This window comes from Oncorhynchus clarkii, chromosome 26 (assembly GCF_045791955.1).
Source record: "Oncorhynchus clarkii lewisi isolate Uvic-CL-2024 chromosome 26, UVic_Ocla_1.0, whole genome shotgun sequence".
Taxonomy (NCBI): Eukaryota; Metazoa; Chordata; class Actinopteri; order Salmoniformes; family Salmonidae; genus Oncorhynchus; species Oncorhynchus clarkii.
The window spans coordinates 22,391,632-22,419,056 of NC_092172.1; the positions used below are offsets into that span (position 1 = coordinate 22,391,632).

The following is a 27,425-nucleotide window of genomic DNA, read 5'->3' on the forward strand; positions in this document are numbered from 1 at the left end:
ATTATAGTTTGTGTTGAACACGGAAAACAAGTTATTGCGGTTTGAAATGTGTGGAATTTTGAAAAAATTACAAATAAAACACTAATATATCTTGACAAGATACAATATTCAACCCCCTGGGTCAATACATGTTGTGTTTGGGTGCATATGTGTGTGTGCGTGCGCCCGAGTGTGTGTGTTAAGTGTACTGCAATGATGGCTAATTAGACACTCCTCAGTCCTTTGATGAAATTACAGGGAACATAAATTGATTTCCAGACAATCAAAACAGCTTTGCTTTGATTGGGCGGAATGCTTCCTCAAGTGTTTGTCAGCCAACTGGGCCCATTACCCAGTAAAGTGAATTAGGACTCCTAGTCACAGACCTGTCCAGCTGCCAAGCAACAGCACTGGGACAAAAAAATATTGTCCTTAAAGAGAACGTTGGAAATTTACCACCATAGCAACATGAGAGATAAGAAGAGTGATGAGAAGTGACCCAGTACAAATACATATTTATGGCAATAGATTAACACAACACTCTGGGAGCACTTGTAGCACCTGCACTGCATATCACCTTTTGAATGTTTTTTACATTTTTTACTTAACTCATTGACATTCAACTATATCCACTGAAACGATTACATTTTACTGTATTTAACTAGGATTAAAGAACTACTATATAAAGTTGTTTATTTAATAAAGAAGGATTGGAAGCCATGTGCTTGCTTTTGCTGCCATTCCATATACAGTACAGTATGTGCCTTGAATCACTTGAAAGGTCATCATGTCCTCCTTCCTCAGTGTTCCAGGTGATTCTCAGGAATAGTTCAGGAATCGTTCTCAGGAATAGTCTGATTTTATCCTCACTGCTCTGCTGACAAAAATCAAACAGTGTACATTTTATTGTTCATATCAGGATGTAAATTAGTTCCTGATTGGATCTTTATCGGTACAACACTACGGAACAAATACCAAAGATAAGCTCAGACTCCGGAAGACACAAACACACACACACACACAGACACACACATAGCACCATCATAGGATGCCACCTTTCTAACAAGTCAATTCGTCAAATTTCTGCCCTGCTAGAGCTGCCCAGGTCAAATGTAAGTGCTGTTATTGTGAAATGCAAACGTCTAGAAGCATCAACGGCTCAGCCGCAAAGTGGTAGGCAACACAAGTTCAAAGAACGGGACCGCCGAGTGCTGAAGTGTGTAGCAGGTAAAAATTGCAGAGCGCCGAGCCTTGTGCAACGTCAGCACAAGAACTGTTCGTCTGGAGCTTCATGAAATGGGTTTCCATGGTCGAGTAGCCGCACAAGCCTAAGATCACCATGCGCAATGCCAGGCGAGGGCTGGAGTGATGTAAAGCTCGCCGCCACTGGACTATGGAGCAGTGGAAACGCGTTCTCTGGAGTGATGAATCACGCTTCCCAATCTGGCAGTCCGACGGACGAATATGGGTTTGGCGGAAAAGTTTGGTGGAGGAGGAATAATGGTTTAGGCTAGGCCCCTTAGTTCCAATGACATTCTAGATGATTCTGTGCTTCCAACTTTGTGGCAACAGTTTGGGGAAGGCCCTTTCCTGTTTCAGCATGACAATGCCCCCATGCTAAGCCAGATCCATACATAAATGGTTTGTCGAGATCGGTGTGGAAGAACTTGACTGGCCTGCACAGAGCCCTGACCTCAACCCCATCAAACACCATTGGAACGCTGACTGCGAGCCAGGTCTAATTGTCCAACATCAGTGCCCAAACTCACTAATGCTCTTGTGGCCAAATGGAAGCAAGTCCCCACAGCAATGTTCCAACATCCAGTGGAAAGCCTTCCCAGAAGAGTTATTGCAGCAAAGGGGGGACCAACTTCATATTAATGGCCATTATTTTGGAAAGAGATGTTCGACAAGCAGGTGTCCATATACTTTTGGTCATGTAGTGTATTTTGAGAGCCTAACAGACGAATATGACATGTTCACTCCCAAGCACCCATGTAGAGGATGATAAATGTGTCTCTCCATCTTGCAATGTGGGATGAGGCTGAGTTATCCTCTCTCTTTTTACCTCAACACAACCTGTTACTGCTCAATGTACAACAGATACAGGAGCACATCCTAAAATAACTCTGCAAGACAGATATCCACATGCTGCTGGGTGGCAGCCTGGTGAAGCCTGCGCCTAGGTTCAAAAGGATTGGAATGAAGGAAGAAGCGAGAGAGAGAGAGAGAGAGAGAGAGAGGGAGACAGAGAGAGTGAAGCGACAGAGAAAGAATAGTAAAAGAAACTGAATGAGAAAGCATGTCTTGGGAAGGGATGTTGAGAAATATAATGGAGGAAAAAAGACTACATTTAAGATTGAGGAGAGAAGGTCATCTTTCTGAGCGATGTCTAACAAAAGCCTCATTAAAACAGCAGTGAATCACAACCGTCCCTGCTTTTTCACAACCATTCACCTGTTTTATTTGGTTAGAATTTTTTGCTTCCATCTTGAGACTCAGTTTCTCTGCATTATTTCACTCATTTATGGGTTTCCGGTCTAAATCATTCATATCTCTCTTCACTCCACTCTGCCTTCAGAATACACTCACAATCTCCAGCCCAATTTTCTAAAGATTTGATTCAGTTCCTCTTTTCTGACCTTTAAAATACAGTAAAAAGGCTATCTTATTCTTTATTTTCTATGGGGGGTGAGCAGTGTGTGTGTGTGTGTGTGTGTGTGTGCGTCCTTCTCCCTATCCCACTCTTCTCTGTGTTCCTCTTCCTCCGTTTCTTCTGCAGTGACCCTTTTCCACTCCTCTCCAAGTGCTGAAGAAATGTACTCTCTTATTGTTTACCCTGGTAGACGTTATTATGAGGACAATGGCTTGTGAGCAAAGGAATGATTTCTAGGTCTAGTAATTATGTTTTCAATGACTCCCGAATGGGTAGAGAGAGAGAAGGTGAGTGAGAGATTGAGATGCAGTGAGTGGGCTTTCCTCCATTGACCTTTTCCCTATGGTTTGATTATACTCACTCCATCTTTCCATCCATCCATCCCTTGCCTTTTAGCCCTGTTGCTCTCTCTCTTCCCTCTCTCCATCTCCTCCTATTTACCCAGACTGATGAGAGACACCTTGGAGGCACCATCAGACCTCTTCAGCTGAGCACAGACAGTCAATTACCCCCAGAGTGAACACTAGTGTGTGTGAGTGTATGTTGTTGGGTGTGTCTGTGAAAGTTTAGTGGTGGCTCCACAGATGTCAACATAATCATTCCCTCACAGTACAAAGGCAAAGACACATGGCCTTGTGTCATTTCAATGTAACAGATATACCATCATTTCACTGAGTTAATCAGAGAGCTGTATACGCCTAAATATGTGCATAACACTGATAGAGGGACCTTACTGTGGAACTGTACAGATTACAGAGACTACAGAGAGATTGGAGGAGATAGGGGACAATCACACAGCTTCCTGCCCAGGATTGATTTGTTGACTTGTTCTGTACTGAACACACACTTGAATAGAATCCCTGCTGCACTGCATGCACACACTTGTTATAAATCAGAGTACACACACACACACACACACACACACACACACACACACACACACACACACTTTTGCTACGCTGGTTCTGCTCAACTCCTAGTGGAAAAGGCACTTATCACTTGAACAGATAAAAAAACAATGCAAACCTCTGGATTTCTAGAGACTCGGAGCTCCACTTACTGGTTATAAAGTGGAAGTGTAGTTCTACATGTAGCTCAGAGTACACCTTTAGCTGAATACCAATAAAAGCCCATGTGTACCCACAGCGAGAAATCTCCTTTTCATGCAGATTGGCACTTTTAATATGGTTAAATATGATTAAGTGAAGTGATTACACCAGCATAAGTAGCTCTGTATGTTTCTATATCCTTCTCTCCCCTGTGCCGGGTTACGACAAAGTCAACCTTCACCCACAAACTGGCCATCAATTACTGAGGCAGGGTCCATTAACGGAATAAAGAATATTACGTGGAGGAGGCGGTCTTATGGCACAGTGCACCACTGTCTTATTCATACTCTCTCTCTTTTTCTCTCCATATGAGTGATAACAGGGCTAGTCTAGATGATCTCCAGGTTGCTGTTAACTGTTAATAGAAAGTGATAATGTATCCACAGAGAGACTATAACGTAGCTGGAGAATATGCACACAGAGTATTATGTGCTGTGCTATGACTATGAGGTGCCGCGAAAGCTCAATTTAAAAAGAACTGACAACCATCAGAGTCAGTTCCAACAGCCTCAGAATCATCTCATTGGATTGCCCCCACCCTATGACCCAACTAGCAATTTAGACAAGCCCGGTCACAACTAATCTGATGCGTTGCACTGTTACCCACAACATTTTACAAGGAGGAGAAATCAAATGAAAATATTGACTTTGTAGCATGTGTGAAACTTACTCCTCAGCCTGAAGTGTCCCCACTCGCACCAGCAAATAGATCGTTTTTTTGCGTGGCACCACTGGTAAAATGCTTCAGGAGGGCAGACAGCGGCTTGCTTAGTGAGTATCTATGAGGGGGGATAAAGGCCTAAATTCAGCCTAGGCCACCGTGTTGCTATCGCCTACCATTGAATGTCTGACTGACATGACGATACCAACGCCTTGCAAACGTCTGCGCGACACCTTTGTGTTAATGAAAGTCATAAGGTACATAGTTTATATTTGATATTTTGGTATGCAATCTGGTTCCCCTCAGGTTATGGATGTGTCACTGCGACCTTAAAAGTCCTCAATGATATCACCATTGCCCTTGATTCTAAGCAATGTTGTGCTGCTATTTTTATTTACTTTATTGGCCAAAGCTTTTGATACGGTAGACCATTCCATTCTTGTGGGTCGGCTAAGGAGTATTGGTGTCTCTCAAATAGAGTGCAGTGTATAAAGTCAGAAAATCTGCTGTCTCAGCCACTGCCTGTCACCAAGGGAGTACCCAGAGGCTTGATTCTAGGCCCCACGCTCTTCTCAATTTACATCAACAACATAGCTCAGACAGTAGGAAGATCTCTCATCCATTTATATGCAGATGATACTATACTGATATTATACTCAGCTGGCCCCTTCCCGGATTTTGTGTTAAATGCTATACAACAAAGATTTCTTAGTGTCCAACAAGCTTTCTCTACCCTTAACCTTGATCTGAACACCTCCAAAACAAAGGTCATGTGGCTTGGTAAGAAGAATGCTCCTCTCCGCACACGTGTGATTACTACCTCTGAGGGTTTAGAGCTTGAGGTACTCACCTCATTCAAGTGCTTGTGAGTATGGCTAGACGGTACACTGTCCTTCTCTCAGAATATATCACAGCTGTAGGCTAGAGTTAAATCTAGACTTGGTTTCCTCTATCGTAATCTCTCTTTTTTCACCCCAGCTTCCAAACTAAACCTGATTCAGATGACCATCCTACCCATGCTAGATTACGGATCTATAATTTATAGATCGGCAGGTAAGGGTGCTCTCGAGCGGTTAGATGTTCTTTACCATTCGGCCATCAGATTTGCCACCAATGCTCCTTATAGGACACATCACTGCACTCTTTACTCCTCTGTAAACTGGTCATCTCAGTATACCCGTTGCAAGACCCACTGGTTGATGCTTATTTATAAAACCCTCTTAGGCTTCACTCCCCCCTATCTGAGATATTTACTGCAGCCCGCATCCTCCACATACAACACTTGTTCTGGCAGTCACATTCTGTTAAAGTTCCCCAAAGACCACACATTCCTGGGTCGCTCCTCTTTTCAGTTCGCTGCAGCTAGCGACTGGAACGAGCTGCAGCAAACACTCAAACTGGACAGTTTTATATTTTCTTTCAAAGACTCAATCATGGACACTCTTACTGACAGTTGTGGCTGCTTTGCTTGATGTATTGTTGTCTCTACCTTCTTGCCCTTTGTGCTGTTGTCTGTGCCCAATAATGTTTGTACAAAGTATAGTGCTGCTACCATGTTGTGTTGCTACCATGCTTTGTTGTCATGTGTTGTTGCCTTGCTATGTTGTTGTCTTAGGTCTCTCTTCATGTAGTGTTGTGCTGTCTCTCGTCATAATGTGTGTTTTTTCCTATATTTATATATATATATTTTAAATCCCAATCCCGTCCCCGCATGAAGCCTTTTGCCTTTTGTTAGGCCGTCATTGTACAAAGAATTTGTTCTTAACTGACTTGCCTACCTAAATAAAGGTTAAATAAAAATAAATAAAAAATCTATATTTATATGAATTAAATATCAACCATAAATGTCAGAAACGTACAGTTTTTTCCCGTGCAGTCCAACATTCCAATGTAGCCACCTTGAGCTATGTTGTAGCCTACAGTTAATAGAATGTGATCATGTATCCACAGAGAGACTATAACAAAGGAGATAGTGATGAGCGTGAGAGCGTACAGTATGAAAATAAAGACCCATTGGGATCTAAAATGAGTGTTGGGTGCCCTCTTGTGTCTCCTTTTTGTCAGTTTTAGGAAACTACAGTCACCCCTGGTGGAGGTTCTTAGAACACTGCTATTTAAGTCTGAGCAGAGGTTGACGAAAACCTTCAAAGATGGTGGTGCTATCTTGAATATCAGGAAAATGTTTGAGTACAGAATTAAATGGTGTAAACTTAATAGGTTGAACTTGTTGACTACACTCTTTGAAAAAGGGGTTCCAACAGGGTTATTTGGCTGTCACCAGGTAGAAGATGCAGGTAGAAGTATTCTTGGTTCGTAGAACCCGCTGTTGAACAGATCCCAAAAGGGTTCTACCTAGGCATAGAAGGAGTTCTACCTGTAACCAAAAAGTGTTCTCCTATGGGTACAGCGGAAGAATCCTTTTAGGTTTTAGATGGCACTTTTTCCTGAGTGTAGGCCTATATTGCAATGGTGGCTCTGTGGTTTTCTGTAAAAAAATTTTTTTTAAAGTGGTTAATTGGTGGTGGGTAGATAAGATAATCAGAAAAACTATGAAACATCCCCACTTTGAGCACACATTTGCAAGCAGGCAAAGTAGCCTTCTATGCGTGCTGAGGCATGTGATCACTCAACACTGACAGGACCGACAAAAAAAGACATGCTTACATGCAAACAAAAGATACAATTTGTAGAACTTGCAACGTTATGCAATTATCAAGACACTAAATACAAATAGCTAACACAGGCGACCAATGTTCTAGCATTCATTTATTGATGCAAGCAGATCAGAGATGTCAAGGTAGTACCCAAGCATTTGCCATATGTGACACACACAAAAACGTATGGTCATATTTTGCATGTTTTATTTAGTTTGTTATTTATTGGAGCCATCACTTGTACAGTGGGGCAAAAAAGTATTTAGTCAGCCACCAATTGTGCAAGTTCTCCCACTTAAAAAGATGAGATAGGCCTGTAATTTTCATCATAGGTACACTTCAACTATGACAGACAAAATGAGAAAAGAAATCCAGAAAATCACATTGTAGGATTTTTAATGAATTTATTTGCAAATTATGGTGGAAAATAAGTATTTGGTCACCTACAAACAAGCAAGATTTAAGTCTCTCACAGACCTTCTTTAAGAGGCTCCTTTGTCCTCCACTCGTTACCTGTATTAATGGCACACAGCTTTTGAAGGAACTTGGCAGGTAGGTTGGCCCAAACATCTTGGAGAACTAACCACAGTTCTTCTGTGGATTTAGGCAGCCTCAAGTGCTTCTCTCTTCATGTAATCCCAGACAGACTCAATGATGTTGAGATCAGGGCTCTGTGTGGGCCATACAGTCACTTCCAGGACTCCTTGTTCTTCTTTACGCTGAAGATAGTTCTTAATGATTTTCGCTGTATGGGGTCGTTGTCATGCTGCAGAATAAATATGGGGCCAATCAGATGCCTCCCTGATGGTATTGCATTTTGGATAAGTATCTGCCTATACTTCTCAGCATTGAGGAGACCATTCATTCTGACCAAATCCTCAACTCCATTTGCAGATATGCAGCCCCAAACATGCAAGGAACCTCCACCATGCTTCACTGTTGCCTGCAGACACTCATTCGTGTACCACGTTCTAGCCCTTCAACGAACAAACTGCATTCTGCTACAGCCAAATATTTCACAGTCCAGAGCACCTGCTGCCATTTTTCTGCACCCCAGTTCCTGTGTTTTTGTGCATAGTTGAGTCGCTTGGCCTTGTTTCCACGTCGGAGGTATGGCTTGTTGGCCGCAAGTCTTCCATGAAGGCCACTTCTGATCAGACTTCTCCGGATAGTAGATGGGTATACCAGGGTACCACTGTTTTCTGCCAATTCTGAGCTGATAGCACTGCTGGACATCTTGCGATTGTGAAGGGAAGTATGGTCCTCAACGTCGTCTATGGTCCTCAACGTTGCCCGTTTCTTTGTGCTTCTTCAAAAGAGCTTGGACAGCACATATGGAAACCCCTGTCTGCCTTGAAATTTCTGCCTGCTGATGCAGTATAACTACCCTGTGTCTTGTTGCTGTGCTAAGTCTTGCCATGGTGTATGACTTTTGACAGTAAACTGTCTTCAGCAACCTTACCTTGTTAGCTGAGTTTGGCTGTTCCTCACCCAGTTGTATTCCTACTACACAGCTGTTTCTGTTTAAGTTAATGATTGTGTTTCTATCAACATATTGAATTGATGATCATTGGCACCTGTTTGGTATAATTGTTTAATCATACACCTGACTATACAGTTAAAGTCGGAAGTTTACATGCACTTAGGTTGGAGTAATTAAAACTCATTTTTCAACCACTCCACACATTTCTTGTTAACAAACTATAGTTTTGGCAAGTCGGATAGGACGTCTACTTTGTTCAAGACACAAGTAATTTTCCCAACCATTGTTTACAGACAGATTATTTAACTTGTAATTCATTGTATCACAATTCAAGTGGATCAGAATTTTACATGCACTAAGTTGACGGTGCAACTAATCAGCTTGGGAAATTCCAGAAAATTATGTCATGGCTTTAGAAGCTTCTGATAGTCCAATTGACATAATTTGAGTCAATTGGAGGTGTACCTGTTGATATATTTCGAGGCCTACCTCAAACTCAGTGCCTCTTTGCTTGACATCATGAGAAAATCAAAAGATATCAGCCAAGACCTCAGAAAATAAATTGTAGACCTTTACAAGTCTGGTTCATCCTTGGGAGCAATTTCCAAATGCCAGAAGGTGCCACTTTCATCTGTACAAACAATCATACACAGGTATAAACACTATGGGACCACGCAGCCGTCACACCGTTCAGGAAGGAGATGCGTTCTGTTTCCTAGAGATTAACGTACTTTGGTGCGAAAAGTCCGCTCAGCAAAGAAAAGACACTGCTTCAAAGCCGCAATAAAAAAAAGCCAGACTACGGTTTGCAACTGCACATGTGGACAAAGATCTTACTTTTTGGAGAAATGTCATCTGGTCTGATGAAACCAAAATAGAACTGGTTGGCCATAATGACCATCGTTATGTTTGGAGGAAAAAGGGGGAGGCTTGCAAGCCGAAGAACACCATCCCAACCGTAAAGCACGGGGGTGGTAGCATCATGTTATGGGGGTGCTTTGCTGCAGGAGGACTGGTGCACTTCACAAAATAGATGGCATCATGGCATCACCTTAGCCAAATAGATGGCATCACCTTAGCCAAATGTATTTGCCTAAGGTGTATGTAAACTTCCGACTTCAACTGTATGCCTACAAAATATCTGACTTTGTGCAAGTGTACCTAGAAGAATTGATGCTGTTTTGAAGGCAAAGGTTGGTCACACCAAATATGGATTTGATTGTTCTTCTGTTCACCCACTTTGTATTTTGTTAATTGATAAATATAATCTATTAACATGTCTATTTTTGAAAGCATTCTTACTTTAAAGCATTTTTTCACACCTGCCTAAAACTTTTACACAGTACTGTAACATTCTCAGTTTTTCTCACACATATACCATTATCATAGACATATGTTGAACATGAATGTGTCATGGTTAGCCAGACATGTCCATTTAACTCTTACACATTTAGCCAGTCCACTTATTTTTACTTAAATGTACCTTCCTAAGCTAAAGAAAGCATATCATTTATTTCACATTTGCAGTCCTTTTAGATCAATGTGCACAATTATGTTCAAAGGCACTTTAGCGTAAGTTAGGAAGGTTGTTCTGATTCTGTTGTAATGCTATGTGCTACAGCAATTTAATTGGTTATCTGGTTTGAATGGGCATTACATTATATTTGCAGTTAATTCCAATGTTTCCTTTACGAATGACACATTATGGAAATAAATGTTTTATCTGCATTTGTTTGGTCTTGTAGTGTATATCTCAACCTACTGGTTTGTTTGCCATGCCATTTTTGGACTTTAAAATGATTGAAATTTACCCATTGGTTTTTGAAGAATATAACTAAAAAATGACTTATGATCTTAGATCAACTGTCATACCCCAACAGAACACAAAATATAAGCTTGTTTTACTTCTTTGTTTATAAACAATATAATTTTAAACAAACCATGCATAGACTCAACATGATTAAGGCCTAGATTCAATCTGGACTGTGGAAGATCTGTGTTACAGAGCAATTGACATAAAGGTCATTTTCGATTGAGCCGACATGTGCTGCGTTTACCGTTATTGTGGTCTTTGCGATCGCTGGAACATTGCCTTCAAAACTTGCATATAGTGGACAAAACGTGGTCGGATTGAGTCTGGCCCTTAAAGAATCATTTTGATCTCATGGATCGTCGGTCCTTACATCCATAGCTGTTTGTGAATTTGAGAGTGGTTACATTTCTACAGCCCCATCCCCCAGCTTTTAATAAAACAGAGGCGGGGTATCCACTTTGTTTTTGTCTGAACTGCAGATTGCCCCTTTACACCTCACCATGTTGTCAATGATACAGGAACATCACTACCCTATTCTAGCTACATATTTTCTATACCTTATTAACTTGTGGCTTACTGGTGGTTTTGTTGCATCAATATACCAACCTAAAGTATGGTGAAAAATGTATATCCTGATGGGAGTAGATGACAATGCCCTCATGCACAGGGCACGAGTGGTCACTGAATGGTTAGATGAGCATGAAAACGATGTAAACCATATGCCGTGGCTGTCTATCACCAGATCTCAACCCAATTGATCATGTATGGGAGATACTAGAGGGAAGCCTCAGACAGCATTTTCCACCACCATCAACAAAACACCAAATTATGGAATTTCTCGTGGAACAATGGAGTCGCATACCTCAACATAGAGCTTCAGACGCTTGATGAATCTATGCCAAGCTGCATTAAAGCTGTTCTGGCGGCTCGTGTCGGCCCATAGCCGTATGAGGACACTTTATGTTGTTACTGTTATTTTGCCAGTTACCTGTACATACTTCTAATTAGCACAATGTTACTTATAGTGGTCACTGTGAATAGCTTGAAGGATTGTGAGAATTGCTCAAAGAGCAAAAGGAACATGCAGAAGCACATGATGTTGCTGTTGTTTATTAATCACTACAAATGCGAAAAAAGATTACCCTCTACATTTATCATAGAAAATACATTCATTCTATAATGAAGGTATAAGAACATAATACTAAGTGCTGCTGATTGTAGAAATACACTGACATGACAGATTGAATTAAAACGTAACAAGAAAACAAATTCGCACTAAAACATTCGATGTCATGAGAACAATTCCGATGTTGTCTCCCTAGACGTTTAGCGCCTCCTCCTGCGCTGTCTGGTTGTTCCCGGGGTGGCAGTCGTGCCTGTGTCACAGTCTGTGACATGACATCCGCATGACTCAACGTGGATGTAGGAGTGCTTGACCTTTGACCCATCAGGGCAGAGCAGCTCCACCTCTTTCTGGCTAGTGGTCGCCTCTTGGCAGCAGGAGCAGTAGTGCATCATGGTGTTCGCCTCTGCTGAGTACCTGCACATTCACAGACACACAAGACAAGTTGAAAAGAGGGCTTGAATTCCCTGGGTTGTCTTGACAAGATGAGCACAGGAACAATAAGTAAGTCAAATTGGCTTCTAGTTCATAAAGGGCAAACTAGACAGTGAATAGGTGATGACTGACTGGGGCCTGCATGACATTGACTAGTGCTGCATTCAATATCCGTAGTACTTACATGGAAGAGGTTCCACAGTTTCCTGAGCAGGAATTGATCTCCACAGGCTCAGCGGTCACACAGCCACTGATGACAATGCTAGTGGTGGTGTACTTCATCTCACAGACATTGCTGCGTTCTGTGCCTGGTCAGGAAAGATGCATCAAGAGTTATTGTTTGAAACAGTATGACAGTAGATGAAGCAGAAACAGCCAACATATACATTTTTGGCCAGTATGTAGGCACACAATGTTTCCTGTTGGTCTTATTTTGGTGACATAGCATGCTATTATTAACCAGTAGATAGGTGGTTATTAGGAATGATTTGGCTGGACGTGTTACTTACAGGTCTTGCAGCATCCATTTGCATCTGTCTTTTCTGTGCCCTGCAGTGAAAAATAGGAGAGATGATTTATAAGCGTTAGATTGTATACATTATGTGAGCTCCCTTCCATTCTAAATGTTACTGAAACATCTATCTCTATGACCCAAGAGCGCTACACATTATAGTAACATTCTGAGTGAGAATGGGAAACAGTGTAACTTCAGTGTTGATTGTCCCCAAGAAGGAGGTGAGATAGGATAGAAACTCACTGGGACACAGATCTCTGGGCTGAAATCAGGGCACACAGTCTTCACCTCTACTGGTATATATTGGTCATCACTTTTGTCACACGTGTACATCACACATTTGTCACCAGGTGGTGACCATGTTTCGTTCACCTGTCGCACAAGGAGAAGATGAAGAATTATGATGGAGTTTCAGATCATGCAGACAGATTATGCATCCTCATACACTCTTGTGGTACTCACCTGAATAGTGTGTTTGGTCTTATCTGGCATATTAACCACACAGCTTGTCTGTACACATTTCCCACAACACTGACCAGGTATGGCCTGATACTGGAAGCCCTAATACGAGCATGGAGAGTATATTAGTAAATCATTGGTAACCTACTTCATAAGCCTTCAGAGTAGGCTACTGCAAGTTTCTTATAAATACGTAAATCCATGTATCATGTTTGTTAAGAGAGACATAACTACCTGTGAACATGTAGTGTCGCAGGAGATATTTGTGCACACAATGTTGTTGAGTTTGGTGCTAGGATCCATGGTCGAGCTGCAGATACAATTCTCACATGTTCCTTTAGGAACTTCAGCACCAGGCTGGAGTGAAAGGGAGAGACACGTTAAAATCCACAATAACAGACTGTTTGAATAGAGGAGGGTCAGAGTGCAAAGGGAGCAGTTCTACAGTAGAATGTGGCCAATTATGAGGGCAGCAAACACAATACAGCTTATCTCAAGCTATGTGTGTGGGTGTCTTTCAGAAGCTTGTTGAATTTAATTACATTTATTTGAAATGATTTATTCTTACCTGGTACTCAATGTTATTGTAGACACATACACCCTTAGGAACTGAACAGACACACATTGATAAGGAATCAGTCAGTGATACCAGTGATTCATGTCATAGTTAACACAAACGTAATTCAAACCAGTGATACCTGGGAATTACAAAGTCAATGAACTAACTAAACCGCTGATGAAGAAAATCAAAGGGTCTTACCACAGGTATACTCTGGACAGCAGCTTGAGTTGGATGTGCTTATAATTGCCTCCCACCCTGGCTGGCAGTCCATCATGACTTTGGGGCAAAGCAGTGCATCACACTCTGTTACAGAGGTAACCAATGAGAAGTGATTAAAAGACACGCCGATAGAGGGTCAAATAACCCCTATGACCCTACACAACACTTCAGATAATCTTGGTCTAGTACTGTATGAATAAGAGTTGGCTTTCTAATGATTTACCAAAGGGTCTGTTCCATCACTCACCACATGTATATTTCTGGCAGCAGCCTTCTGTCTTGTTCACCAGTCTGTAACCAGTCTCATTGCAGATGGGTGTGGCTGATGTGGGGCAGGTGATAGGCTGGCACTGGACAATCATGGAGTCCATGTCACAGGTGCACTGCTGGCAACCACTCTCCCATGTATCACCAGGCTTAATGGAAAAACAGGGTAATGTCAGGTCAATACATAGATAGAAAAGACAAACTCAAATGTTGTTGTTCTGCAATGAACTGGATTTAACCATGACAGTTAATATGAACCATCATAAGGTGAGAAGGAATGGGTTGGAAGTGGTTATTCAGAGATTAAACGTTTTCTGGTCTGTTCTTTGGAAGGAATAAAGAGGACAAGACCTATCAATGAAAAGTATCCATCCTAAGTATGTGAGTTTCCCTGACTCACGTGAAATGCATCTCATGATATGTCTATGTGAGAATGAATATATGGAGAATATTTAGATGGAGGAAATTCTTACCATTTGGGGGTTGCCATCAGGTCCGGTGCAGCCTGAAAATAAACACAGGGTGTGTTTAAAATGTTTGTCTCACATAGTTGGGGTCAAGTTCTTCACACCTCCACATTTTGTGGAGCCAGTAAAGCCAGTAAACTGTGATTCATGCTGAATTCAAGGTTTAAAAGTACAGAAAGGTCTCATTCTTATATTGATAGCTACCTGCAAAATGACCCATAACCCATTCTTACCACAGGAGACCACACAAGTATCAGAGTAGGTGCTGAACAAGACGGTTTTAGATGGACAGAAGCAACCCTCCTTCGTCTTATTGATCGTTTGGGTTTGGTTGTTCAAATACTTCTCATTATATCTGCGTACAAAATAGGTTTGGGATTATGCAGTATATAATTTATTTAAAAGAAGGCTCATATGAAGGAAATTCATATGACATCCAATCAGACTAAAGCTTACCTGGTATTACATGTTGGTTCAACTGCTGGACCACATGGCATGTACACCTTAGTGGCTGGGCATGTATGCTCTGCAGGACAAAAATAGGTCACAGTTATGCTAAACAACAGCAAACATTTTTGTTAAGCCGCTGCCTATGAATTTGTGGCATGACTACTATGCTTGGATTCATAGCTCACCACATTCTCCATGGGTGAACTTCCTCCATTCAATGCAGATCCCTTTATTTGCACATTCAGATGCATACGCCTCCAGACTAGAGCAGCTAGAATTAGCATTGTAGCAGACATCTGATCTACAGGCCTGAACAAAGGCATCAGGAGAAACCGTTTTATGGCATTCCTCAAAGACCCTTTGACAGAAAAGAACATAGTGATTTAGAGAGATGCATGGAGTGCAACCTTTAACCAGAAATGCCAATGGAACAGTACCTGTATTATGATAGAAACAAGTTTCAAATACAAGCAAATTAACATGACAGAAAATGTACATTACAATTGATAAAACACATTAGGAAGTTAATTATCATTTAGCCATTCCTATTGTGTGCTTGTTCCCTTTCTCGAACTTAGTTTGATATGTTCCTTACTTGCTGTTCATGATTTCACAAACGGCTGTCTTGCAGGGGGTAGGGGATGTGCTTGCGGGTGGCGCTGTTGGAGGAGTTGGACAGTCCTGGTTTGGAATTAGCCACTGGCTAGCTGCGACTGAGCAGCTCTGTATCTGACCATTAGGTGACTGGCAGTCATTCTTCTGGGAATTATCACAGGTACCTTGAAAAATAGGGATTTTGCATAGTGTAAGACCTAGTTAGCAAGGCCAGGCCATAGTTTTTTGTTGTATGCAATTTCTATAGGGTGGTCTCGATAGGAGCATCTACTGGAAGTTTGAAACTGTGAAATGTATATTGACCCTCTTTTATAATACTCACCACACTGGCCCTCTGTGCTGCTTTGGAAGAGGGAGTAAGGAAGGTTGATGCTAAATGATGACCCTTTGTAAGACACCTGAACCTTAAGATCAGGGATCTCCAGCACAACCTCCACACCAGTACTTGTTAGAGCAATGTCACCCATTCTGTAAGCTGGGTAGATTCGTTTACTGTTGACATATACCTGCAGTTGTGCAAAAATGGATACACATTTAGATGGTTGAGTCATGTGTTATCTTGAAAGTAGTAACATGACAATATTAACCTCATTATTGGTTTTAATTTAAAGTTATGGGATTTGAATAATGCATGATAACGCAGCAGCATAAAAACGCAGCAGCATAGAAAAATACAAGCAATGGGAATGATATTTTTTAAATAGTTACCACGTTTTCTGTTGTTTCACCAGATCTCTGCTGGGTAAGAATCACTTCATAGGACTTGTAGTGAATGATAAGGGACTGAGGACAGAATCCACTGTCGGCGTTTCCACAGTAGTGATTATCAACAATAATGGTAAGGTTGTATTTGAAGTTGATTTCTTTCACTAAGATGTATGAGCAGTTCTCCTGGAAATTGTAATACACTCCATCAAATGTCATGTAGTGAGATCCACCCCATCCACTGCAGACACCTGCAACATGTTAAAATATGAGTTGATCATTGTCTAAGCTATTGACAGAGGACAAATGAATATGAATGAGCAACAATGTCTTATTTTCATTCAGATTGTTGGGTTGTATGTTGTCACTTACATTCACATTCATATGTAAAGCAGCATCCAGTTGAATCATAGACCTTGACAGGTGGACGACCATTCTCACACTGTAGTGGCTCCACTGGCTTGCATTTTACTGGTAGATGGACAACAATGCCGTCCTGGCAAATTGCTGTGGTACAGCTATTCAGCTGCCAAGACTCTCCATTCTGCCATTGATTTGATAAGGGAAAGCAATTACTCAAACATTCACAAGGAGGGTTAAACATACTCTAAGTGGACTCTACAAGGTGTCGAAAGCTTTCCACAGGGACGCTGGCCCATGTTGTCTCCAGTGCTTCCCACAGTGGCTGGATGTCCTTAGGGTGGTGGACCATTCTTGATACATAAAGGAAACGGTTTAGCGTGAAAAACCCAGCAGTGTTGCAGTTCTTGACACAAACAAGTGAGCTTGGCCCCTACTACCATACTCCGTTGAAAGTCACTTCAATCTTTTGTCTTGCCCATTCAACCTCTGAATTGCACACATACATATTCCATGTCTCAAGCATTACACCACAAAGAGATATATACATATTCACCCATTTAATTATTACAGCCCCAAAAAGATTTTTAGGGAATAAATGACCTTTCTTGGTGGCTGAACGCTAGTGCAGTCTGGGGAGGATTGGGTGTTTGGTGGTGTGGTCGTTGTCTCTTCTGACGTTGTGGGTGAAACAGTGGGTGGTGTAGAGGAAGGACATGGATTTGATTCCACTTCAACTTGACACGTTGCTTTGCAGTAAGCGGTGAAGCACCACCCTGAACCATCAGTCACATTATACACTAGGTCCCCTGATTGTTAAGAAAGGCAAGTGTTACAACATTTCCTTTTACAAATGAAAATGAATTAAAAGATTAGTGAAATGAAATTGATTTTGATTGTCTAAATGACATTTATAACATGTTACCTGGTAGATATTGTGTCCCATTAACATGGCACATACACTGGCTGGTGGTGACTACTTGTGATGTTGGTGTAATAATCACTTGTGGCGATGCTGAAGGATTTCTTGTTGTTTCTAATGGGCCTGTGATTACAACTGGCTCTGTTGTTTCTGTACTTGTTGTTGAAGGCTGTGATGTCAAAGTTACAACTTCAGCAGATGTGGAATATGTAATTGGGCCTGTGGTGACTTCTTTAGGTGGCTTTGTGGATGTAGATGGAATTGTCTCAGTTGTGGTTTCTTCAACTGTTGTAGTTCCACCTGTGGTAGGTGTAGTTACCTCTGTAGTTGTTGTTAAAGTAGTGGGATTGGATGTAATGACAACTGGCCCTGATGTTTCTTCACCTGTTGTTGTGGGCTGTGATGTTGAAGTAGAGGTTTCAACATTTACAGTGGTGGAAGTGGTTGTTGGGCCCGTGGGGACTTCTTTAGGTGGCTTTGTGGATGTAGATGAAATTGTCTCAGATGTGGTTTCTACAACTGTTGTCGTTACACCTGTGGTAGGTGTAGTCTCCTCTGTTGTTGTTTTTAAAGTAGTGGGATTGGAAGTTATGACAACTGGCCCTGATGTTTCTTCACCTGTTGTTGTGGGCTGTGATGTTGAAGTAGAGGTTTCAACAATTACAGTGGTGGAAGTTGTTGATGGGCCGGAGGTGACTTCTTTAGGTGGCTTTGTGGATGTAGATGAAATTGTCTCAGTTGTGGTTTCTTCAACAGTTGTAGTTCCACCTGTGGTAGGTGTAGTTACCTCTGTTGTTGTTGTTAAAGTAGTGGGATTGGATGTAATGACAACTGGCCCTGATGTTTCTTCACCTGTTGTTGTGGGCTGTGATGTTGAAGTAGAGGTTTCAACAATTACAGTGGTGGAAGTTGTTGTTGGGCCGGAGGTGACTTCTTTAGGTGGCTTTGTGACTGTAGATGAAATTGACTCAGATGTGGTTTCTTCAATTCTTGTAGTTCCACCCGTGGTAGGTGTCGTTGTTGTGGGTGCAATTGTAGTTGTTGTTAAAGTAGTGGGATTGGACGTTATGACAACTGGCCCTGATGTTTCTTCACCTGTTGTTGTGGGCTGTGATGTTGAAGTAGAGGTTTCAACAATTACAGTGGTGGAAGTTGTTGATGGGCCGGAGGTGATTTCTTTAGGTGGCTTTGTGGCTGTAGATGAAATTGTCTCCGTTGTGGTTTCTTCAACTCTTGTCGTTACACCTGTGGTAGGTGTAGTTCCCTCTGTTGTTGTTGTTAAAGTAGTGGGATTGGAAGTTATGACAACTGGCCCTGATGTTTCTTCACCTGTTGCTGTGGGCTGTGATGTTGAAGTAGAGGTTTCAACAATTACAGTCTTGGAAGTTGTTGATGGGCCGGAGGTGACTTCTTTAGGTGGTTTTGTAGATGAAATTGTCTCAGTTGTGGTTTCTTCAACTGTTGTCGTTCCACCTGTGGTAGGTGTCATTGTTGTGGGTGTAATTGTTGTTGTTGTTAAAGTAGTGGGATTGGATGTAATGACAACTGGCCCTGTTGTTTCTTCACCTGTTGCTGTGGGCTGTGATGTTGAAGTAGAGGTTTCTACAATTACAGTGGTGGAAGTTGTTGTTGGGCCCGTGGGGACTTCTTTAGGTGGCTTTGTGGATGTAGATGAAATGGACTCAGATGTGGTTTCTTCAATTCTTGTAGTTCCACCCGTGGTAGGTGTCGTTGTTGTGGGTGCAATTGTAGTTGTTGTTAAGGTAGTAGGATTGGAAGTTATGACAACTGGCCCTGTTGTTTCTTCACCTGTTGCTGTGGGCTGTGATGTTGAAGTAGAGGTTTCAACATTTACAGTGGTGGAAGTGGTTGTTGGGCCCGTGGGGACTTCTTTAGGTGACTCGGTGGATGTAGATGAAATTGTCTCAGTTGTGGTTTCTACAACTGTTGTCGTTACACCTGTGTTAGGTGTAGTTACCTCTGTTGTTGTTGTTAAAGTAGTGGGATTGGAAGTTATGACAACTGGCCCTGATGTTTCTTCACCTGTTGTTGTGGGCTGTGATGTTGAAGTAGAGGTTTCAACAATTACAGTGGTGGAAGTTGTTGATGGGCCGGAGGTGACTTCTTTAGGTGGCTTTGTGGCTGTAGATGAAATTGTCTCCGTTGTGGTTTCTTCAACTCTTGTCGTTACACCTGTGGTAGGTGTAGTTACCTCTGTTGTTGTTGTTAAAGTAGTGGGATTGGAAGTTATGACAACTGGCCCTGATGTTTCTTCACCTGTTGTTGTGGGCTGTGATGTTGAAGTAGAGGTTTCAACAATTACAGTGGTGGAAGTTGTTGATGGGCCGGAGGTGACTTCTTTAGGTGGCTTTGTGGATGCAGATGAAATTGTCTCAGTTGTGGTTTCTTCAACAGTTGTAGTTCCACCTGTGGTAGGTGTAGTTACCTCTGTTGTTGTTGTTAAAGTAGTGGGACTGGATGTAATGACAACTGGCCCTGATGTTTCTTCACCTGTTGCTGTGGGCTGTGATGTTGAAGTAGAGGTTTCAACATTTACAGTGGTGGAAGTGGTTGTTGGGCCTGTGGGGACTTCTTTAGGTGGCTTTGTGGATGTAGATGGAATTGTCTCAGTTGTGGTTTCTTCAACTGTTGTAGTTCCACCTGTGGTAGGTGTATTTACCTCTGTTGTTGTTGTTAAAGTAGTGGGATTGGATGTAATGACAACTGGCCCTGATGTTTCTTCACCTGTTGTTGTGGGCTGTGATGTTGAAGTGGAGGTTTCAACAATTACAGTGGTGGAAGTTGTTGTTGGGCCGGAGGTGACTTCTTTAGGTGGCTTTGTGACTGTAGATGAAATTGACTCAGATGTGGTTTCTTCAATTCTTGTAGTTCCACCCGTGGTAGGTGTCGTTGTTGTGGGTGCAATTGTAGTTGTTGTTAAAGTAGTGGGATTGGACGTTATGACAACTGGCCCTGATGTTTCTTCACCTGTTGTTGTGGGCTGTGATGTTGAAGTAGAGGTTTCAACAATTACAGTGGTGGAAGTTGTTGATGGGCCGGAGGTGATTTCTTTAGGTGGCTTTGTGGCTGTAGATGAAATTGTCTCCGTTGTGGTTTCTTCAACTCTTGTCGTTACACCTGTGGTAGGTGTAGTTACCTCTGTTGTTGTTGTTAAAGTAGTGGGATTGGAAGTTATGACAACTGGCCCTGATGTTTCTTCACCTGTTGTTGTGGGCTGTGATGTTGAAGTAGAGGTTTCAACAATTACAGTGGTGGAAGTTGTTGTTGGGCCGGAGGTGACTTCTTTAGGTGGCTTTGTGACTGTAGATGAAATTGACTCAGATGTGGTTTCTTCAATTCTTGTAGTTCCACCCGTGGTAGGTGTCGTTGTTGTGGGTGCAATTGTAGTTGTTGTTAAAGTAGTGGGATTGGACGTTATGACAACTGGCCCTGATGTTTCTTCACCTGTTGTTGTGGGCTGTGATGTTGAAGTAGAGGTTTCAACAATTACAGTGGTGGAAGTTGTTGATGGGCCGGAGGTGATTTCTTTAGGTGGCTTTGTGGCTGTAGATGAAATTGTCTCCGTTGTGGTTTCTTCAACTCTTGTCGTTACACCTGTGGTAGGTGTAGTTACCTCTGTTGTTGTTGTTAAAGTAGTGGGATTGGAAGTTATGACAACTGGCCCTGATGTTTCTTCACCTGTTGCTGTGGGCTGTGATGTTGAAGTAGAGGTTTCAACAATTACAGTCGTGGAAGTTGTTGATGGGCCGGAGGTGACTTCTTTAGGTGGTTTTGTAGATGAAATTGTCTCAGTTGTGGTTTCTTCAACTGTTGTCGTTCCACCTGTGGTAGGTGTCATTGTTGTGGGTGTAATTGTTGTTGTTGTTAAAGTAGTGGGATTGGATGTAATGACAACTGGCCCTGTTGTTTCTTCACCTGTTGCTGTGGGCTGTGATGTTGAAGTAGAGGTTTCAACAATTACAGTCGTGGAAGTTGTTGTTGGGCCCGTGGGGACTTCTTTAGGTGGCTTTGTGGATGTAGATGAAATGGACTCAGATGTGGTTTCTTCAATTCTTGTAGTTCCACCCGTGGTAGGTGTCGTTGTTGTGGGTGCAATTGTAGTTGTTGTTAAGGTAGTAGGATTGGAAGTTATGACAACTGGCCCTGTTGTTTCTTCACCTGTTGCTGTGGGCTGTGATGTTGAAGTAGAGGTTTCAACATTTACAGTGGTGGAAGTGGTTGTTGGGCCCGTGGGGACTTCTTTAGGTGACTCGGTGGATGTAGATGAAATTGTCTCAGTTGTGGTTTCTACAACTGTTGTCGTTGCACCTGTGTTAGGTGTAGTTACCTCTGTTGTTGTTGTTAAAGTAGTGGGATTGGAAGTTATGACAACTGGCCCTGATGTTTCTTCACCTGTTGTTGTGGGCTGTGATGTTGAAGTAGAGGTTTCAACAATTACAGTCGTGGAAGTTGTTGATGGGCCGGAGGTGACTTCTTTAGGTGGCTTTGTGGCTGTAGATGAAATTGTCTCCGTTGTGGTTTCTTCAACTCTTGTCGTTACACCTGTGGTAGGTGTAGTTACCTCTGTTGTTGTTGTTAAAGTAGTGGGATTGGAAGTTATGACAACTGGCCCTGATGTTTCTTCACCTGTTGTTGTGGGCTGTGATGTTGAAGTAGAGGTTTCAACAATTACAGTGGTGGAAGTTGTTGATGGGCCGGAGGTGACTTCTTTAGGTGGCTTTGTGGATGCAGATGAAATTGTCTCAGTTGTGGTTTCTTCAACAGTTGTAGTTCCACCTGTGGTAGGTGTAGTTACCTCTGTTGTTGTTGTTAAAGTAGTGGGACTGGATGTAATGACAACTGGCCCTGATGTTTCTTCACCTGTTGCTGTGGGCTGTGATGTTGAAGTAGAGGTTTCAACATTTACAGTGGTGGAAGTGGTTGTTGGGCCTGTGGGGACTTCTTTAGGTGGCTTTGTGGATGTAGATGGAATTGTCTCAGTTGTGGTTTCTTCAACTGTTGTAGTTCCACCTGTGGTAGGTGTATTTACCTCTGTTGTTGTTGTTAAAGTAGTGGGATTGGATGTAATGACAACTGGCCCTGATGTTTCTTCACCTGTTGTTGTGGGCTGTGATGTTGAAGTAGAGGTTTCAACAATTGCAGTGGTGGAAGTTGTTGTTGGGCCGGAGATGACTTCTTTAGGTGGCTTTGTGGCTGTAGATGAAATTGACTCAGATGTGGTTTCTTCAATTCTTGTAGTTCCACCCGTGGTAGGTGTCGTTGTTGTGGGTGCAATTGTAGTTGTTGTTAAAGTAGTGGGATTGGACGTTATGACAACTGGCCCTGATGTTTCTTCACCTGTTGTTGTGGGCTGTGATGTTGAAGTAGAGGTTTCAACAATTACAGTTGTGGAAGTGGTTGTTGGGCCCGTGGGGACTTCTTTAGGTGGCTTTGTGGCTGTAGATGAAATTGTCTCAGTTGTGGTTTCTTCAACTGTTGTAGTTCCACCTGTGGTAGGTGTAGTTACCTCTGTTGTTGTTGTTAAAGTAGTGGGATTGGATGTAATGACAACTGGCCCTGATGTTTCTTTACCTGTTGCTGTGGGCTGTGATGTTGAGGTAGAGGTTTCAACAATTACAGTGGTGGAAGTTGTTGATGGGCCGGAGGTGACTTCTTTAGGTGGTTTTGTAGATGAAATTGTCTCAGTTGTGGTTTCTTCAATTGTTGTCGTTACACCTGTGGTAGGTGTAGTTACCTCTGTTGTTGTTGTTAAAGTAGTGGGATTGGAAGTTATGACAACTGGCCCTGATGTTTCTTCACCTGTTGTTGTGGGCTGTGATGTTGAAGTAGAGGTTTCAACAATTACAGTGGTGGAAGTTGTTGTTGGGCCGGAGGTGACTTCTTTAGGTGGCTTTGTGGATGTAGATGGAATTGTCTCAGTTGTGGTTTCTTCAACTGTTGTAGTTCCACCTGTGGTAGGTGTCGTTACCTCTGTTGTTGTTGTTGTTGAAGTAGTGGGATTGGATGTAATGACAACTGGCCCTGATGTTTCTTCACTTGTTGTTGTGGGCTGTGATGTTGAAGTAGAGGTTTCAGCAATTACAGTGGTGGAAGTGGTTGTTGGGCCAGGGGTGAATTCTTTAGGTGGCTTTGTGGCTGTAGATGAAATTGTCTCCGTTGTGGTTTCTTCAACTGTTTTTGTTACACCTGTGGTAGGTGTCATTGTTGTGGGTGCAATTGTAGTTGTTGTTAAAGTAGTGGGATTGGAAGTTATGACAACTGGCCCTGTTGTTTCTTCACCTGTTGCTGTGGGCTGTGATGTTGAAGTAGAGGTTTCAACATTTACAGTGGTGGAAGTGGTTGTTGGGCCCGTGGGGACTTCTTTAGGTGACTCGGTGGATGTAGATGAAATTGTCTCAGTTGTGGTTTCTTCAACTGTTGTAGTTCCACCTGTGGTAGGTGTAGTTACCTCTGTTGTTGTTGTTAAAGTAGTGGGATTGGATGTAATGACAACTGGCCCTGATGTTTCTTTACCTGTTGCTGTGGGCTGTGATGTTGAGGTAGAGGTTTCAACAATTACAGTGGTGGAAGTTGTTGATGGGCCGGAGGTGACTTCTTTAGGTGGTTTTGTAGATGAAATTGTCTCAGTTGTGGTTTCTTCAATTGTTGTCGTTACACCTGTGGTAGGTGTAGTTACCTCTGTTGTTGTTGTTAAAGTAGTGGGATTGGAAGTTATGACAACTGGCCCTGATGTTTCTTCACCTGTTGTTGTGGGCTGTGATGTTGAAGTAGAGGTTTCAACAATTACAGTGGTGGAAGTTGTTGTTGGGCCGGAGGTGACTTCTTTAGGTGGCTTTGTGGATGTAGATGGAATTGTCTCAGTTGTGGTTTCTTCAACTGTTGTAGTTCCACCTGTGGTAGGTGTTGTTACCTCTGTTGTTGTTGTTGTTGAAGTAGTGGGATTGGATGTAATGACAACTGGCCCTGATGTTTCTTCACTTGTTGTTGTGGGCTGTGATGTTGAAGTAGAGGTTTCAGCAATTACAGTGGTGGAAGTGGTTGTTGGGCCAGGGGTGAATTCTTTAGGTGGCTTTGTGGCTGTAGATGAAATTGTCTCCGTTGTGGTTTCTTCAACTGTTTTTGTTACACCTGTGGTAGGTGTCATTGTTGTGGGTGCAATTGTAGTTGTTGTTAAAGTAGTGGGATTGGAAGTTATGACAACTGGCCCTGTTGTTTCTTCACCTGTTGCTGTGGGCTGTGATGTTGAAGTAGAGGTTTCAACATTTACAGTGGTGGAAGTGGTTGTTGGGCCCGTGGGGACTTCTTTAGGTGACTCGGTGGATGTAGATGAAATTGTCTCAGTTGTGGTTTCTACAACTGTTGTCGTTACACCTGTGTTAGGTGTAGTTACCTCTGTTGTTGTTGTTAAAGTAGTGGGATTGGAAGTTATGACAACTGGCCCTGATGTTTCTTCACCTGTTGTTGTGGGCTGTGATGTTGAAGTAGAGGTTTCAACAATTGCAGTGGTGGAAGTTGTTGATGGGCCGGAGGTGATTTCTTTAGGTGGCTTTGTGGCTGTAGATGAAATTGTCTCCGTTGTGGTTTCTTCAACTCTTGTCGTTACACCTGTGGTAGGTGTAGTTACCTCTGTTGTTGTTGTTAAAGTAGTGGGATTGGAAGTTATGACAACTGGCCCTGATGTTTCTTCACCTGTTGTTGTGGGCTGTGATGTTGAAGTAGAGGTTTCAACAATTACAGTGGTGGAAGTTGTTGATGGGCCGGAGGTGACTTCTTTAGGTGGTTTTGTAGATGAAATTGTCTCAGTTGTGGTTTCTTCAACTGTTGTCGTTCCACCTGTGGTAGGTGTCATTGTTGTGGGTGTAATTGTTGTTGTTGTTAAAGTAGTGGGATTGGATGTAATGACAACTGGCCCTGTTGTTTCTTCACCTGTTGCTGTGGGCTGTGATGTTGAAGTAGAGGTTTCAACAATTACAGTGGTGGAAGTTGTTGATGGGCCGGAGGTGACTTCTTTAAGTGGTTTTGTAGATGGACTTGTCTCATTTGTGGTTTCTTCAACTGTTGTTGTTACACCTGTGGTAGGTGTCATTGTTGTGGATGCAATTGTTGTTGTTGTTAAAGTAGTGGGATTGGATGTAATGACAACTGGCCCTGATGTTTCTTCACCTGTTGCTGTGGGCTGTGATGTTGAAGTAGAGGTTTCAGCAATTACAGTGGTGGAAGTGGTTGTTGGGCCCGTGGGGACTTCTTTAGGTGGCTTTGTGGATGTAGATGAAATTGACTCAGTTGTGGTTTCTTCAACTGCTGTTGTTACACCTGTGGTAGGTGTCATTGTTGTGGGTGCAATTGTAGTTGTTGTTAAAGTAGTGGGATTGGAAGTTATGACAACTGGCCCTGTTGTTTCTTCACCTGTTGCTGTGGACTGTGATGTTGAAGTAGAGGTTTCAACATTTACAGTGGTGGAAGTGGTTGTTTGGCCCGTGGGGACTTCTTTAGGTGACTCGGTGGATGTAGATGAAATTGTCTCAGTTGTGGTTTCTACAACTGTTGTCGTTACACCTGTGTTAGGTGTAGTTACCTCTGTTGTTGTTGTTAAAGTAGTGGGATTAGAAGTTATGACAACTGGCCCTGATGTTTCTTCACCTGTTGTTGTGGGCTGTGATGATGAAGTTGAGGTTTCAACAATTACAGTGGTGGAAGTTGTTGATGGGCCGGAGGTGATTTCTTTAGGTGGCTTTGTGGCTGTAGATGAAATTGTCTCCGTTGTGGTTTCTTCAACTCTTGTTGTTACACCTGTGGTAGGTGTAGTTACCTCTGTGGTTGTTGTTAAAGTAGTGGGATTGGAAGTTATGACATCTGGCCCTGATGTTTCTTTACCTGTTGCTGTGGGCTGTGATGTTGAAGTAGAGGTTTCAGCAATTACAGTGGTGGAAGTGGTTGTTGGGCCTGTGGGGACTTCTTTAGGTGGCTTTGTGGATGTAGTTGAAATTGACTCAGATGTGGTTTCTTCAATTCTTGTAGTTCCACCCGTGGTAGGTGTCGTTGTTGTGGGTGCAATTGTAGTTGTTGTTAAAGTAGTGGGATTGGAAGTTATGACAACTGGCCCTGATGTTTCTTCACCTGTTGCTGTGGGCTGTGATGTTGAGGTAGAGGTTTCAACAATTACAGTGGTGGAAGTTGTTGATGGGCCGGAGGTGACTTCTTTAGGTGGTTTTGTAGATGAAATTGTCTCAGTTGTGGTTTCTTCAACTGTTGTCGTTACACCTGTGGTAGGTGTAGTTACCTCTGTTGTTGTTGTTAAAGTAGTGGGATTGGAAGTTATGACAACTGGCCCTGATGTTTCTTCACCTGTTGTTGTGGGCTGTGATGTTGAAGTAGAGGTTTCAACAATTACAGTGGTGGAAGTTGTTGTTGGGCCGGAGGTGATTTCTTTAGGTGGCTTTGTGGATGTAGATGGAATTGTCTCAGTTGTGGTTTCTTCAATTGTTGTCGTTACACCTGTGGTAGGTGTAGTTACCTCTGTTGTTGTTGTTAAAGTAGTGGGATTGGAAGTTATGACAACTGGCCCTGATGTTTCTTCACCTGATGTTGTGGGCTGTGATGTTGAAGTAGAGGTTTCAACAATTACAGTGGTGGAAGTTGTTGTTGGGCCGGAGGTGACTTCTTTAGGTGGCTTTGTGGATGTAGATGGAATTGTCTCAGTTGTGGTTTCTTCAACTGTTGTAGTTCCACCTGTGGTAGGTGTCGTTACCTCTGTTGTTGTTGTTGTTGAAGTAGTGGGATTGGATGTAATGACAACTGGCCCTGATGTTTCTTCACTTGTTGTTGTGGGCTGTGATGTTGAAGTAGAGGTTTCAGCAATTACAGTGGTGGAAGTGGTTGTTGGGCCTGTGGGGACTTCTTTAGGTGGCTTTGTGGATGTAGTTGAAATTGACTCAGATGTGGTTTCTTCAA

The 27,425-nt window shown here is 42.5% G+C and overlaps 1 protein-coding gene across 1 annotated transcript in view; it reads right to left on the minus strand.

The window, feature by feature from the left end:
- Window positions 1–11,449: 11,449 nt before the first annotated feature.
- LOC139384581 (mucin-2-like) overlaps window positions 11,450–27,425 on the minus strand; it is a 29,819-nt gene continuing 13,843 nt past the window's right edge. The window contains exons 30-49 of the mRNA XM_071129413.1: window positions 27,100–27,284; window positions 17,457–17,928; window positions 17,135–17,340; window positions 16,544–16,715; window positions 16,175–16,422; window positions 15,789–15,972; window positions 15,447–15,630; window positions 15,037–15,209; window positions 14,858–14,927; window positions 14,635–14,756; window positions 14,408–14,439; window positions 13,915–14,083; window positions 13,647–13,751; window positions 13,455–13,495; window positions 13,121–13,243; window positions 12,890–12,988; window positions 12,671–12,799; window positions 12,423–12,462; window positions 12,098–12,221; window positions 11,450–11,895 (exon numbers count right to left, since the gene is read on the minus strand). Of these exons, the coding sequence (XP_070985514.1) occupies window positions 11,682–11,895; window positions 12,098–12,221; window positions 12,423–12,462; window positions 12,671–12,799; window positions 12,890–12,988; window positions 13,121–13,243; window positions 13,455–13,495; window positions 13,647–13,751; window positions 13,915–14,083; window positions 14,408–14,439; window positions 14,635–14,756; window positions 14,858–14,927; window positions 15,037–15,209; window positions 15,447–15,630; window positions 15,789–15,972; window positions 16,175–16,422; window positions 16,544–16,715; window positions 17,135–17,340; window positions 17,457–17,928; window positions 27,100–27,284 (3,092 nt within the window). The 3' untranslated portion in view covers window positions 11,450–11,681. The remainder of the gene's footprint in view (window positions 11,896–12,097; window positions 12,222–12,422; window positions 12,463–12,670; window positions 12,800–12,889; window positions 12,989–13,120; window positions 13,244–13,454; window positions 13,496–13,646; window positions 13,752–13,914; window positions 14,084–14,407; window positions 14,440–14,634; window positions 14,757–14,857; window positions 14,928–15,036; window positions 15,210–15,446; window positions 15,631–15,788; window positions 15,973–16,174; window positions 16,423–16,543; window positions 16,716–17,134; window positions 17,341–17,456; window positions 17,929–27,099; window positions 27,285–27,425) is intronic.